This window comes from Chiloscyllium punctatum, chromosome 36, assembly GCF_047496795.1.
Source record: "Chiloscyllium punctatum isolate Juve2018m chromosome 36, sChiPun1.3, whole genome shotgun sequence".
NCBI classification, from domain to species: Eukaryota; Metazoa; Chordata; class Chondrichthyes; order Orectolobiformes; family Hemiscylliidae; genus Chiloscyllium; species Chiloscyllium punctatum.
In genome coordinates, this window is record NC_092774.1 from 23,470,043 (window position 1) to 23,490,454 (window position 20,412).

At 44.9% G+C, this 20,412-nt stretch overlaps 1 protein-coding gene across 1 annotated transcript; it reads left to right on the top strand.

The window, feature by feature from the left end:
* Positions 1-1,148: 1,148 nt before the first annotated feature.
* Positions 1,149-19,812, top strand: LOC140460243 (uncharacterized). Its single transcript, XM_072554675.1, has 3 exons — positions 1,149-1,263; positions 7,829-8,010; positions 15,510-19,812. The coding sequence occupies exon 3, from the start codon at positions 15,909-15,911 to the stop codon at positions 16,830-16,832; it is 924 nt and encodes a 307-aa protein (XP_072410776.1). The 5' UTR covers positions 1,149-1,263; positions 7,829-8,010; positions 15,510-15,908; the 3' UTR covers positions 16,833-19,812.
* The last annotated feature ends 600 nt before the right edge of the window (positions 19,813-20,412 follow it).

Genomic DNA, 20,412 nt, shown 5'->3' on the forward strand with positions numbered 1-20,412 from the left:
ACTACAGCGGTCCGGGGCATTCAGCCTTGAACCTTCGGGTGACCATCCTTCAAGGTACACTTCAGGATAGGCAACAACGGAAAGTGGCTGGGCAGAGGCTGATAGCCAAGCTCAATACCCATGGAGATGGCCTCAACCAGGACCTTGTGTTCCAGTCACACTACAAGTGACCCCACTATAATATACATTCTCACTCACTCACTCACTGACACTCACTCACACTCACTCACTCTCTCACACACTCATGCATTTACACAAATACATGCTCCTCCAAACCAACACACTCACACAGACTCTCTCTTATACACATGCGCTCTCTCAAAGGCTCTCTCTCTCTCACACACACCCTCTCACAGACTTATACCCCATTACACACTCACACTCTCTCTCTCTCTCTCTCTCACTCACTCACACACACATACACACCCTCTCACAGACTTATACCCCATTACACTCTGTCACACACACACGATCACTCGGTTTCTCCTGCACACACTCACACACATAAAAGTTTGTGGGTTGAATTTGTACTTGCAGAATCGCATTTTATTTTGCTCAAAAACTCATACACGTTAGATTCTGTAATACCACGATAGAAATAGAATCTGTCTGACCTAACATTGGGACACAGGCAGGCTTTAACTTAACACCTTCAATGCATTATCTGATTGAGATGACACCTATTGTTAAAAGCTATGTTGAGAAGGGAACTTTTGAAAAGTTCTGGGATTGAAGGAATCAAAACTAACATGGTCGTTCTAAAAGATGGTAGAGGTCAGCTAAAGTTGTTTAATATTCCATTCCATGACACTGCAATCCTGTTGCTATAAAGTCTGTGTGTTATGATTCTGCTCCACAACCAACCGATGAAGGAGCAGCGCTTTGAAAACTAGTGATTCCAAATAAACCTGTTGGGCGACATTGTGTGATTTTTAACTTTGAAAATGTCATCAATGCCAACATCGCCATACTGCGCATGCTACTCGGTGTCAGCAACATACTGCGCATGTTCCACGGTGTCAGCATAACATTACGCATGCTCACACAACAAGCGGAAACACTCTATGACCTTGCTTTGATGGACCAATGAGAAGTTCTGGAGGACCGGATGGAGACTGGTCCTCCAGCCAATCACCGCAAACCCATCGTCTGGATGTGGAAGTAGGACCATGAATTTCTGAACTTGCTGCAGCTGCTCCTCTCTCTCTGAATGAAGATTGAGCTTCACGCCAGCCTGCAACTTCCTTCCTCTGTCCAACATCTGTGAGTACAACACACTCTTTTCTCAACCCCTTTTCCATTCCGGGATTGAGCTGTTGACTTGCAGGAACTGAAGGGAAACGGAGTGAATCTAGGGAGGGGACAGACTCTGGGAAAGTTAGTCCAGGTCTTTTTTCAATGGCAAATACAGGAGAATTGACATTTCAGGCTCGAGCCTTTCATCAGTAATGATGTGTGGATGAACAAAGGGGCCTCTGCGTCCTTCTAATCCAGTCAGTGCAAGTTGTCAGACTGGTGAAGCAAGTAGTGAGTAAGGCAAGTGGTATATTAGCAAAAGGAATTGAGTTCAGAAGTGGGGACGCCTTCCTGCAGTTAGGGCGTAATTGAAAATATCCAAGGTTGAGTTCATCTGATTTTTGAACAACAAAGATGTGATGGTTATGGGGGAAGGCAAGACCAATACAGATCCGATATAGAAACAGACCCTTCAGTCCAACTAGTCCATGCTGACTATGTTCTCAAACTGAACTGGACTTACCTGCCTGTGTTTAACCTATATCCCTCTGAACCTTTTATGTTGGAGTCATAAAGATGTACAGCACAGAAACAGACCCTTCAGTCCAATTTGTCTATGCCTACCAGTTATCCTAATCTAGTCTATTTGCCAGCCCTGGGCCCATATCCCTAGAACCCCTTCTATTATAGACCAATCCAAATGCCTTTTAAATTCTGTAATTATACCAGTCTCCACCACTTCCTCTGGCTGGTCATTTCATATATGCACTACTCTGTGTGAAAAGGCTCCCCTCAGAGCTCTTTTATGTTTTTCCCCGTTTGCCCAAAACCTTTAGTTCTGCACTCCCCCACCCCAGGGAGAAGACTTTGTCTATTTACCCTATCCATGCCTCTCATGATTTTATAAACCTCTAAGGTCATCCCTCAGCCTCCGACGCTCCAGGGAAAACAGCCCCACCCTATTCAGCCTCTTCCAAGAGCTAATTTTTTTCAAATCTGGCAACATGCTGGTAAATCTTTCCTGAACCCTTTCAAGTTTCACACCGTCCTTCTGATGCGCAGGAGACCAGAGTTGCATGCAATATTCCAAATGTGGCCTCACCAATGTCCTGTAGAGCTGCAACATCACCTACCTCCCAACTCCTTTACTCAGTGCTATAACCGATAAAGGAAAGCATACCAAATGCTGCCTTCACTATCATATCTACCTGGGAGTCTACCTTGAAGGAACTATGAACCTGCACTCCAAGGTCTCTTTGTTCAGCAACACTCCCCAGGACCTTACCATAAAGTGTATACGTCCTGCTTTGATTTGCTTTTCCAAAATCCAGCACTTCACACTTATTTAAATTAAACTTCATCATTCATGTACTAATCCAAATGTCTTTTAAATGTTCTAACTGTATCTGCATCCACCCTGACCTGCAGTGCTTTTCCAGCACCACTCTAATCTAGACTCTGGTTTCCAGCATCTACAGTCCTTGTTTTTACCTTTTACGTCGGTATACTCAGATCTACTTATGATCTGTTCAATGCTGATGCAAGCTCGACAGGCTCAATGGCCTATTCCTGCTCCCAATTTGCACACTCCTAGTCGAGGACAGCAAGAGACCATAAAACACAGGAGCAGAAATTAGGCCTCTCAGCCCATCAGGGCTGCTCCACTATTAAGTTCTGGCTAATAGGTTTCCCAATCCCATTCTCCCACTTTCTCCCTGTAACCCTCGATCCCCTTGATACTCAAGAACCTATCTATCTCCATGTTAAATCTACTCAGTGACCTGGCCTCCACAGCCTTCTGTAGCAATGAATTCCACATATTCACCACTCACCGGCTGGAAACGTTTCACCTTATCTTTGTTCTAAAAGATATTCCTTTTACTCTGATGCTGTGCCCTCGGGTCCTAGACTCTCCTACCAATAGGAACATCTTCCCCATGTACACTCTGTCCAGGCCATTCAGAATTCTGTCTGTTTGAATTAGATCTCACCCCTCCCCGAGTGTGGGCCTGTTAATCAGCATGAACCACACCCTTCAGGATGGGTTACAGCAGGAATTAGGTTCAGCAAAGTCAGAATGGAGGTCTTAATTAGCAAATACATGGCAAATGCAGTTACACTGTGTGAAGTTATTGTCTTTCCTGTGAAATAAAAACAGCAAGGAGATGCATTGTTGAAATTGTGATATATTGGGATGTGGAACAAGTGAGAGCTGCAGACGCTAGAGATCAGAGTCGAAATATGTGGCGCTGGAAAAGCACAACAGATCAGGCAGCATCCGTGGTGCAGGGCCGTCAATGTTTTGGGCAAAAACCATTCATCAGGAGGTAGCTTCAGCTCCCTTCTACTCAGGCTTTCTATCCCAGTCAATGCCAGTTGTCAGACAGGTGCAGCAAGCAATGAGCAAGGCAAGTGGTGTATTAGCAAGAGGAATTAAGTTCAGAAGTGGGGATGTCTTCCTGCAGTTAGGGGGTCATTGAATATATTCAAAGCTGAGTTTATCTGACTTTTGAATGTTAAAAGTAGTTATGGGGGAAGGCAAGGAAATGCTTTTTTAAATATTTTATTAGAAACTTTTTCAAATCTTTTACAAAACATCTATAGACAAAAAAGAACAATACCAAAGTACAGAAAGATAGAGGCAGTACAACAATGTCATATCATGATACTACTAATAATGAACTAACTACTATTCTACCAGAACAACTGTACCTACTTAGCTTAAACTAAACTACAATCAAATTTTAAAAATATTAAATTAAACTGAATTCAAATTAAATTACATCACATTATTTTATTCTATTTCACTTACTACACCTCCACTGAGGGTCTCGTCCCTGGAAGCTCCAGTTATTGTACCCATATTCTTTTCCCCCAGCCTCCCTTCCCAGGGCCCCACTGGTGCCCAAACTGATTCTCATGGCATACCACGGCCCTAATCAATATTGCTGATAAGTCTGCACCCATATCATTTAGAAAGGATTGCCACGTCTTGTAAAACCGCCCTGTTCTGTGGTGCATCATATTCATGTGGTAGTCTTGGGGGAGATGCTCCATCACTAGCTGACGCCACCCCGTAAGACCTGGGGTTTTTTCCAATGTCTATTTCATTAAAATGTTCTTCCTTGCATAGTGGGTAAGAATGTTACACAGTCTCTTCACATGTTTCCCCAGGAGAGGGCAAATTTGCTAACCCCAGAAGAAGAAATGCCAGATCCACTTTAACTTCAATCCCGAGGATATCCTTCGGCTCCCTTACTATAGCACTCCAGTAAGTCTGGATCTTAAAACATGACCAATAGCAGTGTGTGAGAGTGCCTATAATAATTTTACATTTGGGACAACCTGGTGATACGCCTCTCTTGAACTTAGCTAGCTTCTCTGGCGCCATATGAGCCCTGTGTAAAATCTTCAATTTCGTGGCCTGTGTTTTGTTGTGTATTGAAATTTTCCTTACATTTTCCCATATTTCTTTTCCATACTTCCAATGAAGTATCATCTCTGAGTTCCTGATTCCACGTCCTACAGGTTCCCTCCACGTCTCCGAAGGCACGTCCCTTTTGTAAATAATACAAAGTACTGACTGAAAGAACACCAGCACACTGGAGTACTTTTTCTCCATGTCTGACCTGTAAAGCTGAGCTGGGACCATCGTCTTTTTCTGTATATAATCCCTTATCTGAAAGTACCGGAATGGGTACAATCCATATTTCTGACTTAGCTGGCTAAATGACATCAAGACCTCCCCCTTGAATAAATCTCCCAGACAGGAGATTCCCTTATTCTCCCATGACCTAAAGCCGGAGTCCATTGCCCCAGGTTTAAATCCTTGGGCTCCCACCAATGGGGTAAACGGTGAGGTCTTAAGCCAATTGCCCTCATCTTGCCTCATTATCCTCCAGGTTTTCACCGTATTTAAAATGATTGGACTCTTACACTCCTCGGACATGGATTTCATCTTATCCATAAATAATTAGGGAACAACGTAACTGCGAGGCTTCAACATCAAGCCAAATTGACCCTGAATCACCCCCATGCCCTGCCACCCAGCTATGGGAACAAAGTGCACATTTGATGTCTCTTCAAGTCCAGAAGGTTCACCCCACTCCCTCACCCTGCGAGAGCTGCAATTTGGTAAACTTAATTCGGGTGCGCCGGCGACACCAAATAAAAGAACCGAGCCAACCATTGAGACACCGTAATACTCATGTGGGTAGCAACAACGGGAGCATTCTCAAGGGGTACAACAGGCGAGGAAGAACATACATTTTATTCAAGGCTATTCGGCCTAACCGTGATAACGGTAATCCCTTCCACTGCTGCAAATCCTGCTTTATCCTCTGCAGTAATTGTACATAGTTAGCTTTATACAGCTGGTAGAAGGCAGGAGTAATAAAAATTCTCAAATACAAAAATCCTTTTGACAACTGTCTAAACAGGAACTGCATTCCATCCTTCAGATCAGGCACCTCCACGAATCCCCCCCCGGCGGCATGGCTTCCGATTTTGTAAAGTTGATCCTGTAGCCCGAAAAACAGCCAAATAAATTAATTGTTTGAATCAATCGAGAAAATGACTCGTGTATCATCATAGGTGCATTCAACAGGGAAACCTGTTCTGCCTTTATACTGGGGAGGGGCTGGTTCTCCAAATTCAAACAATCTTTGTTTGGCAAAGGAGACCCTTTTTTGCCACCTGTGTGTGCAATGAGTCGAGAGCAACCCTGAGAGCTGCAGCGTGACGAGTGAAGTCCTAATATAAAATACTTCATCAGCGATCTATTGTTGCTCCACCCTCTGCTTCCTTCTAGTTGTTTAATATGAAATAACTAGGCCTCATAAATATGCCTTAGTGGCCTCCCACAGTATTGCCGGATTACTGGCCATACTTGAGTTGATATCCCAGAAGACCCTGAACTTTCTTCTGATGTACTCAACGAATTTACCATTCCTTAACAGGAATGGGTCCGTGCGCCAGTGCCGTGCATCCATTCCACCACCCTTGATTTTACCATCTAAATACACTGGCACGTGGTCTGAGACAGCTATGTGCCCAATTTTACAAGCCAGTGTTCTATCCAAAATATCTGATGGCATAAAAACATGTCAACTCGCGTGTGGCACTTGTGTTGGTTGGAATACAAAGTAAAATCTCTTCCATTCAGGTGGAGGTGCCTCCACACATCCACTAACCCCAACTCCTCACACTGGGGCAGCACGGTGGCTCAGTGGTTAGTTCTGCTGCCTCACAGCACCAGGGACCAAGGTCCGATTCCGGCCTTGGATGACTGCGTGTGGAGGTTGCACATTCTCCCCGTGTCTGCGTGGGTTTCCTCCGGGTGCTCTGGTTTCCTCACACAGTCCAATGATGTACAGGTAAGGTGAATTGGCCATGCTAAATTGCCCATGGTGTTAGGTGCATTAGTCAGAGGGAAATGGGTCTGGATGGATTACTCTTCGGAGGGTCAGTGTGGACTTGTTGGGCCGAAGGGCCAGTTTCCACACTGTAGGGAAACTAATCAAACGAATCATGTCCACCTACTGCTTAGATCGTGCAGTCATACATGCCAGGCCCCTTGTCACCCTGTCTACCTCAGGGTCTATGAGGAGATTAAAATCCCCTCCTATGATCGTACTGTGCACCCCAAGACTCATTAATTTAGCAACTCCATCAGTTAGAAATGTAAGAGGGTACACGTTGGGAGGGGGGGGGGGGGGAATATACATTCAGGACGCCATACTCTTCTCCATGTAGTTGAGCTTTAAGAATGATGAACTGTCCAAGTTCGTCCTTAATTTTCTCAACTACCTTGAAAGGGAGGTTCCTTCTTATCAGTGTAGCCACTCCTCTACTCTTAGAGCTAAAGGAGAAGAATACCCTGTCATAACTCCCCCACCACCCCACCCCACCTTGCCCACAGCTAACATCCTGGATCCTTCCAACTGAGGCCGTGCCCTAACCGCAAGCAATTCACAGATGAAAAAAAACACATTATTTACATTCTGAGAGTTAAAAATGGATGCCCACTCCCCCCTTCCCCCCACACACACACACTCACACCCCTTCTCCATACATCTTAACCACAGGTATAGCCACCCCCAAACCACAACCAAAAGGACAGCAGTTAAAACAAAAGTCCTCACATAATGCACAACTGACCGATATCCTAAATAATTCTGGTTTTACATCAAGGCAGTATGGAGAAGCCGATAACCACAAAAAAAATGTAGAGAGAGAAAAGAAAAGAAGGGACAGAAAGAACTGTACCATTGTCTGTATCGATGGCCCCATCCCGACCTGAGTCCTTGAATTCAGAGAATTCACAAAGTTCTTCGCCTTTTCTGCTGAATCAAAATGATATACCGCCCCCCCATGAGCGAAATGCAACACGGCCAGGAACCTCAAGGAACATTGAATGTTCAGATCCCTTAATTTTCTCTGAACTTCATCAAAAGCTCTTTCTCTTCTTAATTCTGGCTCCTGAGAAGTCCTGAAAAGATATTATTCTTGTGCCTTTCATGCACAAAGCCTGTGGATCTCTTCCCAGTCTTCTTGCTGTTTCAATCACTAACTGTTTTTCTTTATAATGCAGGAGTCACACAAGGACCGTGCGGGGGCGTGGGTCCGGTCCTGACCTGCACATTGCAATCCAGTGGGCCTGCTCCAAACTCAACAGGCCCGACTCCAACTCCAGCCCCAAGAACATCAGGAACCACTTCTCCAGGATTCCAATGAGGTCTTCGCCTTCCTCACATTCCAGAAGACCCACGCGCTGTAAGCTTTTTCTCCTACTTTTGTTTTCCAGGTCGTCCACTTGCTCCTGAAGGACCCGAACCTGGTCTTCCAGCGTTTGGATCCTTCCTCCTGAGACCTCCGCCACGGTCCTCTCCTCTGCTGCCTATTCTCTTCGGGCCAACATTTGAATTTACTGCTCATGCTTTTCCAGCGTGGCAGATAGTGGTTCCACCGCTGCTTCAATCTTTTCTCAGAGTTTGTCAAACTCCGAGAGTAATTGCTGCTGCCCCATTAAATCCAAAGGGGCCGCCCTGGGAGTTTGAGCAATGGCTCCAGGCCCCCCCAATGCAGTAGGGGAGTGCCCTGCCTGCTGCACTCCTTTTGGCCCCTTTCCTTCATTTGCTTTCATCCTGGTATTAAAGCTGTCAAACCACAATTTTAGCAGCTCCAGATGTTCACTAAGTTTATATTAGTTTTTTTTTCTCCTTCGGATGGTTAACGAGGGGGGTAAAGGTCCACATTGCCGTAGGATATGGCACAGAGCCCAACACAGCAGACCACTCAGACCACCGCCATCTTGGATCTCCAAGAAAATGGTTTTCAGACCCCATAGAGAACAGCTACAGGATCGTACAGCACAGAAACAGACCCTTCAGTCCAACTAGTCCATGCTATGTTCTCAAATTAAACTGGTCCATTTGCCAGTGATTGGCCCATATCCCTCCGAACCTTTCCTATTCATGTACTTCTCCAAATGTCTTTTAAATGATATCACTGTACTTGCATCCACCACTTCCTCTGGACATTGATTCCACACACAAACCACTTTCTTAAAAAAAAGTTTCTCCTCATATCTTTTTAAAATCTTTCTCCTCTCCCCTTCAAAATTTGCTCCCTCATCTTGAAACCCCCACCCTAGGGAAAGGACACCTGCTGGTCACCTCATCTTTACCCCTCATGATCTTATAATCCTCTATAAAGTCACCTCTCAACCTATCCACCCAGATGTAAGTATATTCCTATCCAGTTATGATCTGTTCAGTGCTGGTGCAGGCTCGAAAAACCAAATGGTCTACCCCTGCTTCCAATTCTGTCACACTGTGTGAGACCATAAGACATGAGAACAGAAATTAGGCCATTCAACGCATCGAGTCTGCTCCACCATTCAATCATGGCTGATAAATTTCTCAACAATATTCTCCTGCTTTCTCCCCATTACCTTCGATTCCCTTGATACTCAAGAAGCTATCTATCTCAGTCTTAAATATACTCGGTGACCTGGCCTCCTGTGGCAATTAATTTTATAGATTCAGCACTCTCTGGCTGAAGACATTTCTTCTTATCTCCATTCTGAAAAGTCTTCCCCTTTCTCGAAGGCTGTGCCCTCACGTTCTAGTCTCTCCTACCAATGGAGACATCTTGTCAATGTCCACTCTGTCCTGGCTGTTCAGTATTCTGTCGGTTTTAATTAGATCCCCTCCGAGTGTGGGCCTGTTAATCAGCATGGACCAGACCCTTCAGGATGAGTTACAGATGTATTAGGTTCAGCAAAGTGAGAATGGGGGAAGAGTCTGAGGGATGGAGATTTTCAGCTTTCTGGGAATGAGAGAGGAAAGAAAGTTTGATATAAATTAGAATTGATTAGATAGGCTGATGGGCCAAGGAGTGGCAGATGGAGTTTAATTTAGGTGAGTATGAGATTTTGCGTTTTGGTAAGGCAAATCGGGGCAGGACTTATACACCCAATTCTAAGGTCCTGGGGAGTGAAGCAGAACAAAAAGACCTTGGAGAGCAGGTTCATAGTTCCTTGAAAATGGAGTCGCAAGTAGATCAGATAATGAAGGAGCTGTTTGGTATGCTTTCCTCCATTGGTCAGTACATTGAGTTAGACCATGTTTTGGAATACCACATATAGTTCTGATCTCCCTGCTGCAGGAAAGATGTTGTGATACTTGAAAGAGTTCAGAAAGAATTTACAAGGCTGTTGCCAGAGTTGGAAGGTTTGAGCTCCAGGGAAAGGCTGAATAGACTGGGTCTATTTTCCCTGGAGTGTTGGAGGCTGAAGGGTGACCTTATAGATGTTCATAAGGGGCATGGATAGGCTGCATAGCCAAGATCTTTTCCCAAGGATATGTGAGTCCAAAAGTATAGGGCATAGGTTTGAGATGAGAGGGGGAAGATTTAAAAATAACCTGAGGAGAAACTTCCTCACAAAGATGGTGATGTCTCTGTGGAATGAGCTGCCAAAGGAAGTGATGGAGGCTGGTAAAATTACAATATATTAAAAGGCATCTGGATGGGTACATGAATAGGAAGGGTTTTGAGGGATATGGGCCAAATGCTGGCAGATGGGACTGGATTAATTTAGGATATCTGGTCGGCACCATTGATTGGGCCGAAGGGTCTATTTCCGTGCTGTATGACTCTAATCGTCTTCAGTGAAAGTAGAAGTGTGGTTGTGAAGACTAGACTTCCAGAGTAGTTTTCAAAGATGTTTTGCCCTGACTGGGAGCAGAAGTTACAATGAAATCTTTCGTTTGTGAGACAGCAACTGAGTGAGGGAGCACATCTGGAATTCTGGTGGAAAGCGGGAATTCATTGCACTGTGGGGATGAAGTGCTTTCAGGTTTACTGGCAGTAAGGACAGTGTGCTGAGTGGAGAACCTAGTGAAGGGTTAGGTGGGTTTTTGTTTTAAACTGCTCATTTCATTCAGCCTTCAACATTGTATTTCCAACGCTGTCCATCAGAAGGAGCAGTGAATCAGTAACTGGTATCGTTAGAAACCTTACAATTTTCAGTACTGCAGGTATTGCATTGTTTCATCAGCATTGTAAAGGTTACAGGCAGCAGTGGGAGGTGTGGGCTGTATTCACTAGAAATGATTAAGCAGTTACAGAACACACATACGAGAGGGCAGGGTGGGACTTGTCTTTCCATTTGCAGAAAGGGGGAGGTTCTGGGAGCTGTAATCCGGAGCGCACACAACCTTGGTAAATCATTGAAGCCCTACAGTGTGGAATCAGACCATTCAGCCCATAAAGGCAACACTGACCCCTCTGAAGACCATGCCACCGAGACCCACACCTACCCCACCTATCCTATCCTGTCGTTTCTGCTGGTGAATTAGACTAGGACTAGGGGACATGGCCTCAGGATTAGGGAGAGTAGATTTAGGACAGAGATGAGGAAGAACTGCTTTCCCTGGAATGTGGTGAATCTATGGAATTCTCTGCCCAAGGAAGCAGTAGCAGCAGCTTTATTAAATATATTCAGGATACAGTTGGCTGGGTTATTGCATTATAGGGAATTAAAGGGTAGTTGGGGCAATGCAGATCGGAGGAGCTGAGATGATGACCTTAATGAATGGCAGAGCAGGCTGGATGGGCCAAATGGCCGACTCCTGCTTCTATTACTGTGAAACTATAACTGTGCATTTCCCTTGGCTAACCATCTAACCTGCACATCCCTGGACACAATGGGCAATTTAGCATGGCCAATCCAAATCAAGGCCGGTGAGCAGTGTGGTGATGTGGAAAATGAATGTTAGCGAATTATAAAAAGGGGCAAGGAGGATAAACGTACCAGCAATCAAAGCTGGATTCAAAAGATCACAAAAAATAAAAGTAAAAGCTGAATGTGTGCTGCATTGTAACAAAAGTGAATGAATTGGCTGCACACATTGAAGAGAATAATTATGATCTGAGACTCCTTACAGAGAAGTTTAATGGGAAGCTCGGTAAAGGTAGATGGTTGGCACTGTTAATCAAAGCACTGATCACAGGGGAGTCTGGTGTCAGCTCGGATTTCAGGTCCTGATTTCTCTGTCCTCTGTTGATCTCCCTGTTCCCACAGAGTAAGGTGTCGTATGTCCTCAGCTCTGCTGGGTTTTTGCTGAAGCTTTGACCCCCTTTTCCACCTTCCAGAACAATAAAACATTCAGTCACTCAAGGCCCAACCCACATTGCCCCAGCCTGTCAACCATCCAGACAGAGAGACTCATCGTAGTGGGGAATAAACAAGAAAAATTAAACAAAATTAGAAATAAATAGGTGAGTGTGTTTAATGTTTGTTCATTGGGAAGTAAGCCAGAAATAAAGGTCTCCCAGGATTCTTATGGTACCCAATTTGAGGAATTCTCTCTCCCTTACATCTAACTATTAGTACCCAACTCTGATTTATAACAACACTTACAAAAATAAAGCATTTGTGATCAAACAGCATAGACATAGACATTTGCTTTCTCTCATGCACGCACTCATGCATATAAGTGTATAGGGTGAATTTGTATTTGCAGAATTATATTTATAGAAACATAGAACATTACAGTGCAGTGCAGACCCTTCGGTCCTCAATGTTGCACCGACCTGTGGAACCAATCTGAAGCTCATCTAACCAACACTATTCCATGCTCGTCCATATGCCTATCCAATGACCATTTAAATGCCCTTAAAGTTGGCGAGTCTACTACTATTGCAGGCAGTACGTTCCACACCTCTACTACTCTGACTAAAGAAACTACCTCTGACCATCTGTCCTATATCTATCACCCCTCAATATAAAGTTATATCCCCTCGTGCTAGCCATTGCCATCCAAGGAAAAAGGCATTCACTGTCCAACTATCTAACTTTCTGATTATCTTATGTCTCAGTTAAGTCATCTTTCAACCTTCTTCTCCCTAACGAAAACAGCCACAAGCCCCTCAGCCTTTCCTCCTCAGACCTTCCCTCCATACCAGGTAACATCCTAGTAAATCTCCTCTGAACCTTTCCCAAAGCTTCCACATCCTTTCTATAATGCGGTGACCAGAACTGTACGCATTACTCCAAATCTGGCCACACCAGAGTTTTGTACAGCTGCAGCATGATCTCATGGTTCTGAAACTCAATCCCTCTACCAACAAAAGCTAACACACCGTATGCCTTCTTGAAAGCCCTATCAACCTGGGTAACTTTCAAGGATCTACGTACTTGGACACCAAGATCTCTCTGCTCATCGACACTCCCAAGAATCTTACCATTAGCCCAACACTCTGCATTCCTGTTGCTCTTTCCAAAGTGAATCACCTCACACTTTTCCGCATTAAACTCCATTTTCCACCTCTCAGCCCAGCCCTGCAGCTTATCTATGCCCCTCTGTAACTGACAACATCCTTAGTCAGTATCCACAACTCTACCGACTTTAGTGTCATCCGTGAATTTACAAACCCACCTTCTATGCCCTCATCCAGGTCATTAATAAAATGACGAAGAGCAGTGGACCCAAAACAGATCCTTGTGGTACCTCACTAGTAACTGAACTCCAGGATGAATATTTCCCATCAACCACCACCCTCTGTCTTCTTTCAGCTAGCCAATTTCTGATCCAAACATTTGATTTTATTCAAAAAATGCGCAATCTGCTGGCAGTCAATACAGTCAGTGCATGCAGATAATATTTTGTAAACTTCACTTTGGAAACAGAACTTGTCAGATTCAAAATTGGGATACAGACTGACTGTGACCTTATACCTTTAATGCATTGTCTGAGCTGAGGTGTCACCTTTTGTTACAAAACTTATGTTATCTCGAAGGTGATTTGTAAGAAGTTCTGATATTTACATATTAATGATACCTACAACCCATTCTAAAAGATTAAAGACTGATGGTTTGCCACGTCTGTATGTTTAGTTTCTCACTGGTGTTGGTGTCAATGCCTTGACCCCTTGTCTGGTTGTTTCTAAAGACGCTGTATTGCAGCTTTATCCTGAATTTATACAGTTTTTCTTTGCTTCCCAAAATCAGATCTGCTCCCACTGAGCAGTATCCCAATGTCGTGAAAGATGTTAACTTTCAGGTAGAGTTATTCAAAAGAGATGTTTTTACTTTTTTGGCCCTGTAACATCCTGAATTAGCATCCTTCGGGAAAATTAGAGTGGAGTGAGAATGGATGGGGGAGTGAGATTGGGATGGTGCTTTCAATTTTGTGGAATAACAAAAGAAAAGATTGTTCTGCAGAAAAAGAATGGCTTGTTCTGAATTTCTACCCTGGACTGATGTTAAAGTGGAGATTTGAGACCGCCCAGGGAATCCCTTGTGGACTCAGACCTGTAAAGCCTCCCTCTTGGTTCGTCCCGGAAATCGTACTGTTTGGAAGTCTGGAATAAAAACCTGTTATGGACAGTTTAGTATAATTTTAGTGATCCCCTTTATTCACTAATAGCATCACTGTGACAACATAACATTGATACCTCTAAGGTAAACTAACTTGGTTCTAATAATCTAGGAGAGTAGGTTACCAGCTGTTCAAATGCCCAGCAGGCTACTCCAATGTATTGATACAAAGTGGCTTCCTTTGTACAAAAGTTTGAAAAAGAAGTTGCATGTTCTTAATTAGACAGATAATAGTGAAAGACAATAATTCATAAGGAAGAAAAGCTCATTGACAGGTCTGTGAAGCTTGACTAATCACTCCTATAGGCCCTAAGCCATTCGTCAGGTGGGAAAAACAGCTGAGTTAGGCGCCTGCGAGTGAGATAAACTCCTCTCATAAAGAGGTACCAGTCTCAGCTAATTGGAGAGTTCACAAGATAACCTTGCACAGCTCACATGTCAGATACAGTTCTTTTATAAAACGGCTTCTTAGTAAGGAGGGCAAACGTTCAATCATAAAATGGCTTCCCGACACATTGTGCAAGAATCTCTTCAATATTCGACCTTGAATATTTTCTAAGCTAGGAGCAGACCCCTGCTTTTTAAGCACTAAACCATTCTGTACCTGAGGCAGAGATGTTACCGTAAGGTTGCATTCAATCTGATTCATTCGTCTTCGAATGAAACATGCCTACTTTTCAAGTTTGTGATTCAAATTTAAATAAGACATAAGATCTAATTAGTTAGAATTGACAGTGGGGCAGTCTGTAAAAACAGCAAGTAAGTTAAAGCTTTATCAGTATTTCCTTTTACAGAATTTGCATTTCATAACCAGAATTGGCTTCTCAAAATGCAATTAAATTCAATCCATACCAGCTAAGCACTAAGAGTTAATTTTCTGCTGGATTCAACAGCCTCAGCACTAAAATGGTGTCTCTCTCTAGTGTCCTTTTGAACTCTCAAGTCAGGGTTTTGTAACAGCAAAGATTTATTTTCTCTGTGACGGCCCTGCTTGCAAGGGGTATACGAATCCATTATAATTGGCAGCAACTGAGTATGAATTACAACGTTTTTGATAGTACCGAGTTTCTTTTCAGGGTCAGAATCAAATACGGTCATTAATTTCACAATGGAACGGCTGTGAATGTTATCACTTGGTGTCCTGTTCATACAGATTCACTGATGCTAAGGCAAACGTTCTTAATTGTCTTACAGCATCCTGTTATCACTTGGTCAGCCGAGGTGTCCCTATCTTTTACATTCTTTAAGATGCCCCCCTTTTCTGAGTCTTGCTGTCTGTCTATTTTCTAGTGTAATAAATGTGTTCTATAATTCAGCATTACATTTAGTCTAAATGTTTAAAGACCTTCTCAGTGACAATGATGACTTTTGTAATCTCTTTTTACAGAGTATTTGATCTGAAAACTGAAGTTTAAAAATCAACAGATGACGGGCTTATGTCCAAAACGCCGACTCTCCTGCTCCTCAGATGCTGCCTGACCTGGTGTGCTTTTCCGCACTTTTTGACTCTGACTCTCCAGCGTCTGCTGTCCTCAATTTCAAGTCAATGTTTGACAGTCATTCAGTCCATTGGGACTGGAACGAGTTTTGACTAAGATTCTGTGAGAAGGAGCAAAGTTTTTTGGTCCCTGTTGCAGTACGTTTTCAGCATCAGTGGGACTGAATGAGAGACCCTACAGTTACAGCGTACTAAGTGTGGAACCTAAAACAGTTATCCAGCCTGGAAAGAGGAATTCACGGCAGGGAGGGACTGTACACGTGTTTGTGTGCCGCTGAAGCTTCAGCCATGGAGAAACCAGAGGAATCCCGCCCCGTGGAGAAACCTTGGAAGTATGGCGACTGTGGGAAAGGCTTCCATGTCCCGTCTGTCTTGGAGGCTCATCAGTGCAGTCACACTGGAGTCAGGCCATTCTCCTGCCCTGAGTGCGGGAAGGGGTTCAGCAGTTCCTCCACCCTGCTGAGGCACCGACGGGTCCACACAGGGGAGAGGCCCTTCAGCTGCCCTGAGTGCAGTAAGGCTTTCAGCAATTCCTCTGACCTACTGAAACACCAACGGGTCCATACCGGGGAGAGACCATTCGCCTGCTCAGAGTGTGGTAAGGGATTCAGCAGTTCCTCCGCCTTGTTAACCCACCGGCGGGTTCACACAGGGGAGAAGCCTTTCAGCTGCCCTGAGTGTGGGAAGGCCTTCACCCAGGCCTTTTCCCTGCTGAGGCACCAGAGTGTCCACACAGGGGAGAGGCCATTCACTTGCCCAGAGTGCGGGAAGGGGTTCAGTGATTCCTCCGCCTTGCTGACCCACCGACGGGTCCACACAGGGGAGAAGCCTTTCAGCTGCCCTGAGTGTGGGAAGGCCTTCACCCATGCCTCCAACCTGCTGACCCACCGGTGGGTCCATACCAGGGACAGGCCATTCAGTTGCCCCGAGTGTGGGAAGGCCTTCAGCAATTTCTCCCACGTGCTGATCCACCGGCGGGTCCACACCGGGGAGAGGCCATTCGCTTGTCCTGAGTGCGGAAAGGCCTTCAGCAATTCCTCTGACTTACTGAAGCACCAGCGGGTTCACACTGGGGAGAGGCCCTTCAGCTGTCCTGAGTGCGGGAAGGCCTTCACCCAGGCCTGCAACTTGCAGAGACACCAGCGGGGGCACCAGTGCTCCCAACAATCGGATTCTGCCGGTGAGGCTGCTGTGGGTCACCCCCAGGACTGAACCTCCTGCCCAGTCTGACAGTGGGAGAGTTGGTGGGCTGGTTTTGTTTTCTGCTGGACTGCACCCACTCCCACGGTGGCTCAGTGGTGAGTAGCATTGCCTCACAGTGCCAGGGACCCGGCTTTGATTCCACTATTGGGGCAACTATCTGTGTGGAGTTTGCACATTCTCCTTCTGTGCCTGCGTGGGTTTTCTCTGGGTGTTCCGGTTTCCTCCCACAGTCCAAAGGTGTGCAGGTAGGGTGGATTGGCGAAGTTAAATTGTCCCAGTGTACAGGGATGTGTAGGTGTGGTGCATTAGTCAGGGGAAATGTCGAGTAATAGGGCAGGGAAATGGGTCTGGGTGGGTTACTCTTCAGAGGGTCAGTTTGAACTTGTTGGGCTGAAGGACCTGTGTCCACACTGTAGGGATTCTGTGATTCTATGAACTTTGCTCCATTGGGTGCTACTGCTCGTTGAGCCCAGGACTGCACATTCCCACTGAAACAATCTGCACAAACCTAAGCCTGTTAGGCCATTCAGCCCATCGAGTCTGCTCTGCCATTCGTTAGAGACAAAAACAAACTGCAAATGCTGGAATCCAAAGTAGACAAGCAGGAGGCTGGGAGTACACAGCAAGCCAGGCAGCACCAGCAGTGAAGTCAGTGTTTCAGGTGTTAACCCAAATCATTGACTTCTCTCCCAGAAATGATTTACCAGGATGTTGCCGAGTGTTTGGGCTACAGGGAGAGGTTGAATAGACTGGGGCTGTTTTCCCTGAAGTGTCAGAGGTTGAGGGGTGACCTTATAGGGGTTTATAAAATCATGAGGAGTATGGATAGGGTAAATAACAAGGTCATTTCCCTGGAGGTTGGGCAGTCTAGAACCAGAGGGTTTATGGTGAGAGGGGAAAGATTTAAATGGGCCCTAAAGGGCAACCTTTTCATACAGAGGGTGATGCATGGATGGAATGAGCTGACAGAAGAAGTGGTGGAGGCTGGTACAATGACAGCCTTTAAATAGTATCAGGATGGGGACATGAATAGGAATGGTTGAGAGGGATATAGGCCAAGTGCTGGAAACCGACCCTTTGGTCCAACTCATTCATGCTGACCAGATATCCTCAATTAATCTAGTCCCATTTGCCAGCACCCCTCGAAACTCTTCCTGTTCATACACCCATCCAGGTGCCTTTTGATTAGATTCCCTACAGCGTGGAAACAGGCCCTTCGGCCCAACAAGTCCTCACTGACCCTCCGAAGAGTAACCCACCCTAACACTACAGGCAACTTTGCATGGACCTCAAGGGACAAGTTTTCACACAGAGGGTGGTGCATGTACAGAATGAGCTGCCAGGGGAAGTTGTGGAGGCTGGTACAATGACAACATTTAAAAAGCATCTGGATGGATATATGAGCTAAATGCTGACAAATGGGAGTAGATTAAATGTTGGATGTCTGGTCAGTATGGACGAGTTGTACCGAAGGGTCTGTTTCAGTGCTGTACATCTCTACGACTCAGCCTCTCGGGTTCACACACAAAGAATCTGTCAGTAACGTTGGGTTTCAGAGTTCGGTTGAAGCAATGTGGTATCTTGTGGAGACTTCGAGTCAAAAGAGATGCACAGCAGGGAAACAGACCCTTCAGTCCAACTCGTCCATGCTGACTGCATATCCTAAATTAATCTCATCCCATTTGCCAGCACTAGTCCGTATCCCTCGAAACTCTTCCTATTCATGTTCCAATCCAAATGCCTTTTAAATGTTGAAATTGTACCAGATGCCATCACTTCCTCTGGCAGCTCATTACATACATACACCACTCTCTCCGTGAAAAGGTCTCCCCTCAGGTCCCTTTTAAATCTTTTCCCCCCCATCCTAAACCTCTAGTTTTGGATTCCCCATCCTGGGGAAAAGAATTTGACTATTTACCCTATCTGTGCCCCTCATAATTTTATTAATATCTACCAGGTCACTCCTCAGCCTCTGATGTTCCAGGAAAAAATACCTGCAACTTATTCAATCTCTCCCTGTAACTCAAACCCTCCAACCTCAGAACCATCCATTTAAATCTTTTCTGCACCCTTTCAAGTTTCACTACATCCTTCCTGGAGACACAATTTGCAAGTGTTCAGTGTTATGGACCAGGCCAGATCCCCTCAAAACATTCTCGGAAGGTAGCCCAGACCCTAACTTTTTTTAGTTGTTTTAGGCAGAGTTATCTCAGGAGTGATGTAACTGGTCAAATCACTTGGCTTCCAGGAAAACAATTTATTTACACACCGCCGAATGAAACCTTTGTGACCACTCCATTGATCTGCGTTGCCACCTTCAGGGTACAATCGACTGAACGCCCAGATCTCTAACTCCCCCTCGCGAGAGCCAAGAGTCCTCAGTCCTATTGAGAGGGGGAAATTGGATGTCAGTCATCTCTGTATGAGAGAATGCATCATTTAAAAAAAACTGAGAAGGGCATTCCTGACAGAAGATTCAACAGAAGGCGGCACAGAATATTCCAAGAGACACGTAACCTGGCTGTAATCTGAGAGACTAAATTCCATTTTTTGTTACGAGAGGGAATCATATTTATTGGATCAGCATATCATGAGAACCTTGTTTTATTCCGGAACTGTCAGTAGTTAGAAGGGATTTATTTGGTTTGTTAATAGTTTAGTTCATCTGTTCACTGTTACTGTTGGATAAATAAATGGATTTTTGTTGAGTGTCAGGGATTTATTTTTAAACATTACAGCAGGTTACACCACTTTTCACATTAATTTTACAGATTATAGGGCGATGCGCTTCTCTTTGGGTGTTTCGGTTTGAGATCTCTGGTGGGGTGGGAGTTGGTGTCAGCTTTCCCTTTCTAACAGTATTGACGTGATGTCATGCTGAATGCAGTGGAGTCAATATTAATCCCAGCCTCTTGCTCTGGTTGTGGGTGAATCGCCTTAATTTGGTCACTGACTCAGAAACAACACACAGAACCAACTGCTGAAACAATGATTCACACTTCATTGCACGTAGCAACTGAAACTAAAAACCCTCAAGTAAGCAAGTTCAGTCTCACCGCTGCCACCCTCCCCACACCCGGCTATCACCTGATTGCTGGCAGAATTTAACCGAGTTTCCATCGACAGTGCCCATCTCTGGAAGGGTCAAGGGGTTTGACGCAATATTGTTCTTTCAATACTGCTGCTGCATCGTTCTGGAGTGAGAACGTAGAACAATACAGCACAGTTCAGCCCCTTCAGCCCTCGATATTGTACCAGCCTTTTATCCAACTTGAAGATGAGACTAGCCTGCACACCCCCCAATTTACTGCCGTCCATGTGCTTGTTCAGCAGTCGCTTAAATGTCCTTAAATGTATCTGACTCTCATTCCAACCCTGGAAGTGCATTCCATGCACTCACCATCAGAGTAAAAAACCTACCTCTGACATCTCCCCTAAACCTTCTTCCAATTACCTTAAAATTATGCCCTGTCATTTCTGACCTGGGGAAAGAGTCTCCAGCTATTCATTCTATCTATGCCTCTCAACATATAGTACACCTCTATAAAGTCACCTCTCATCCTTCTTCGCTCCAATGAGAGAGGCCCTA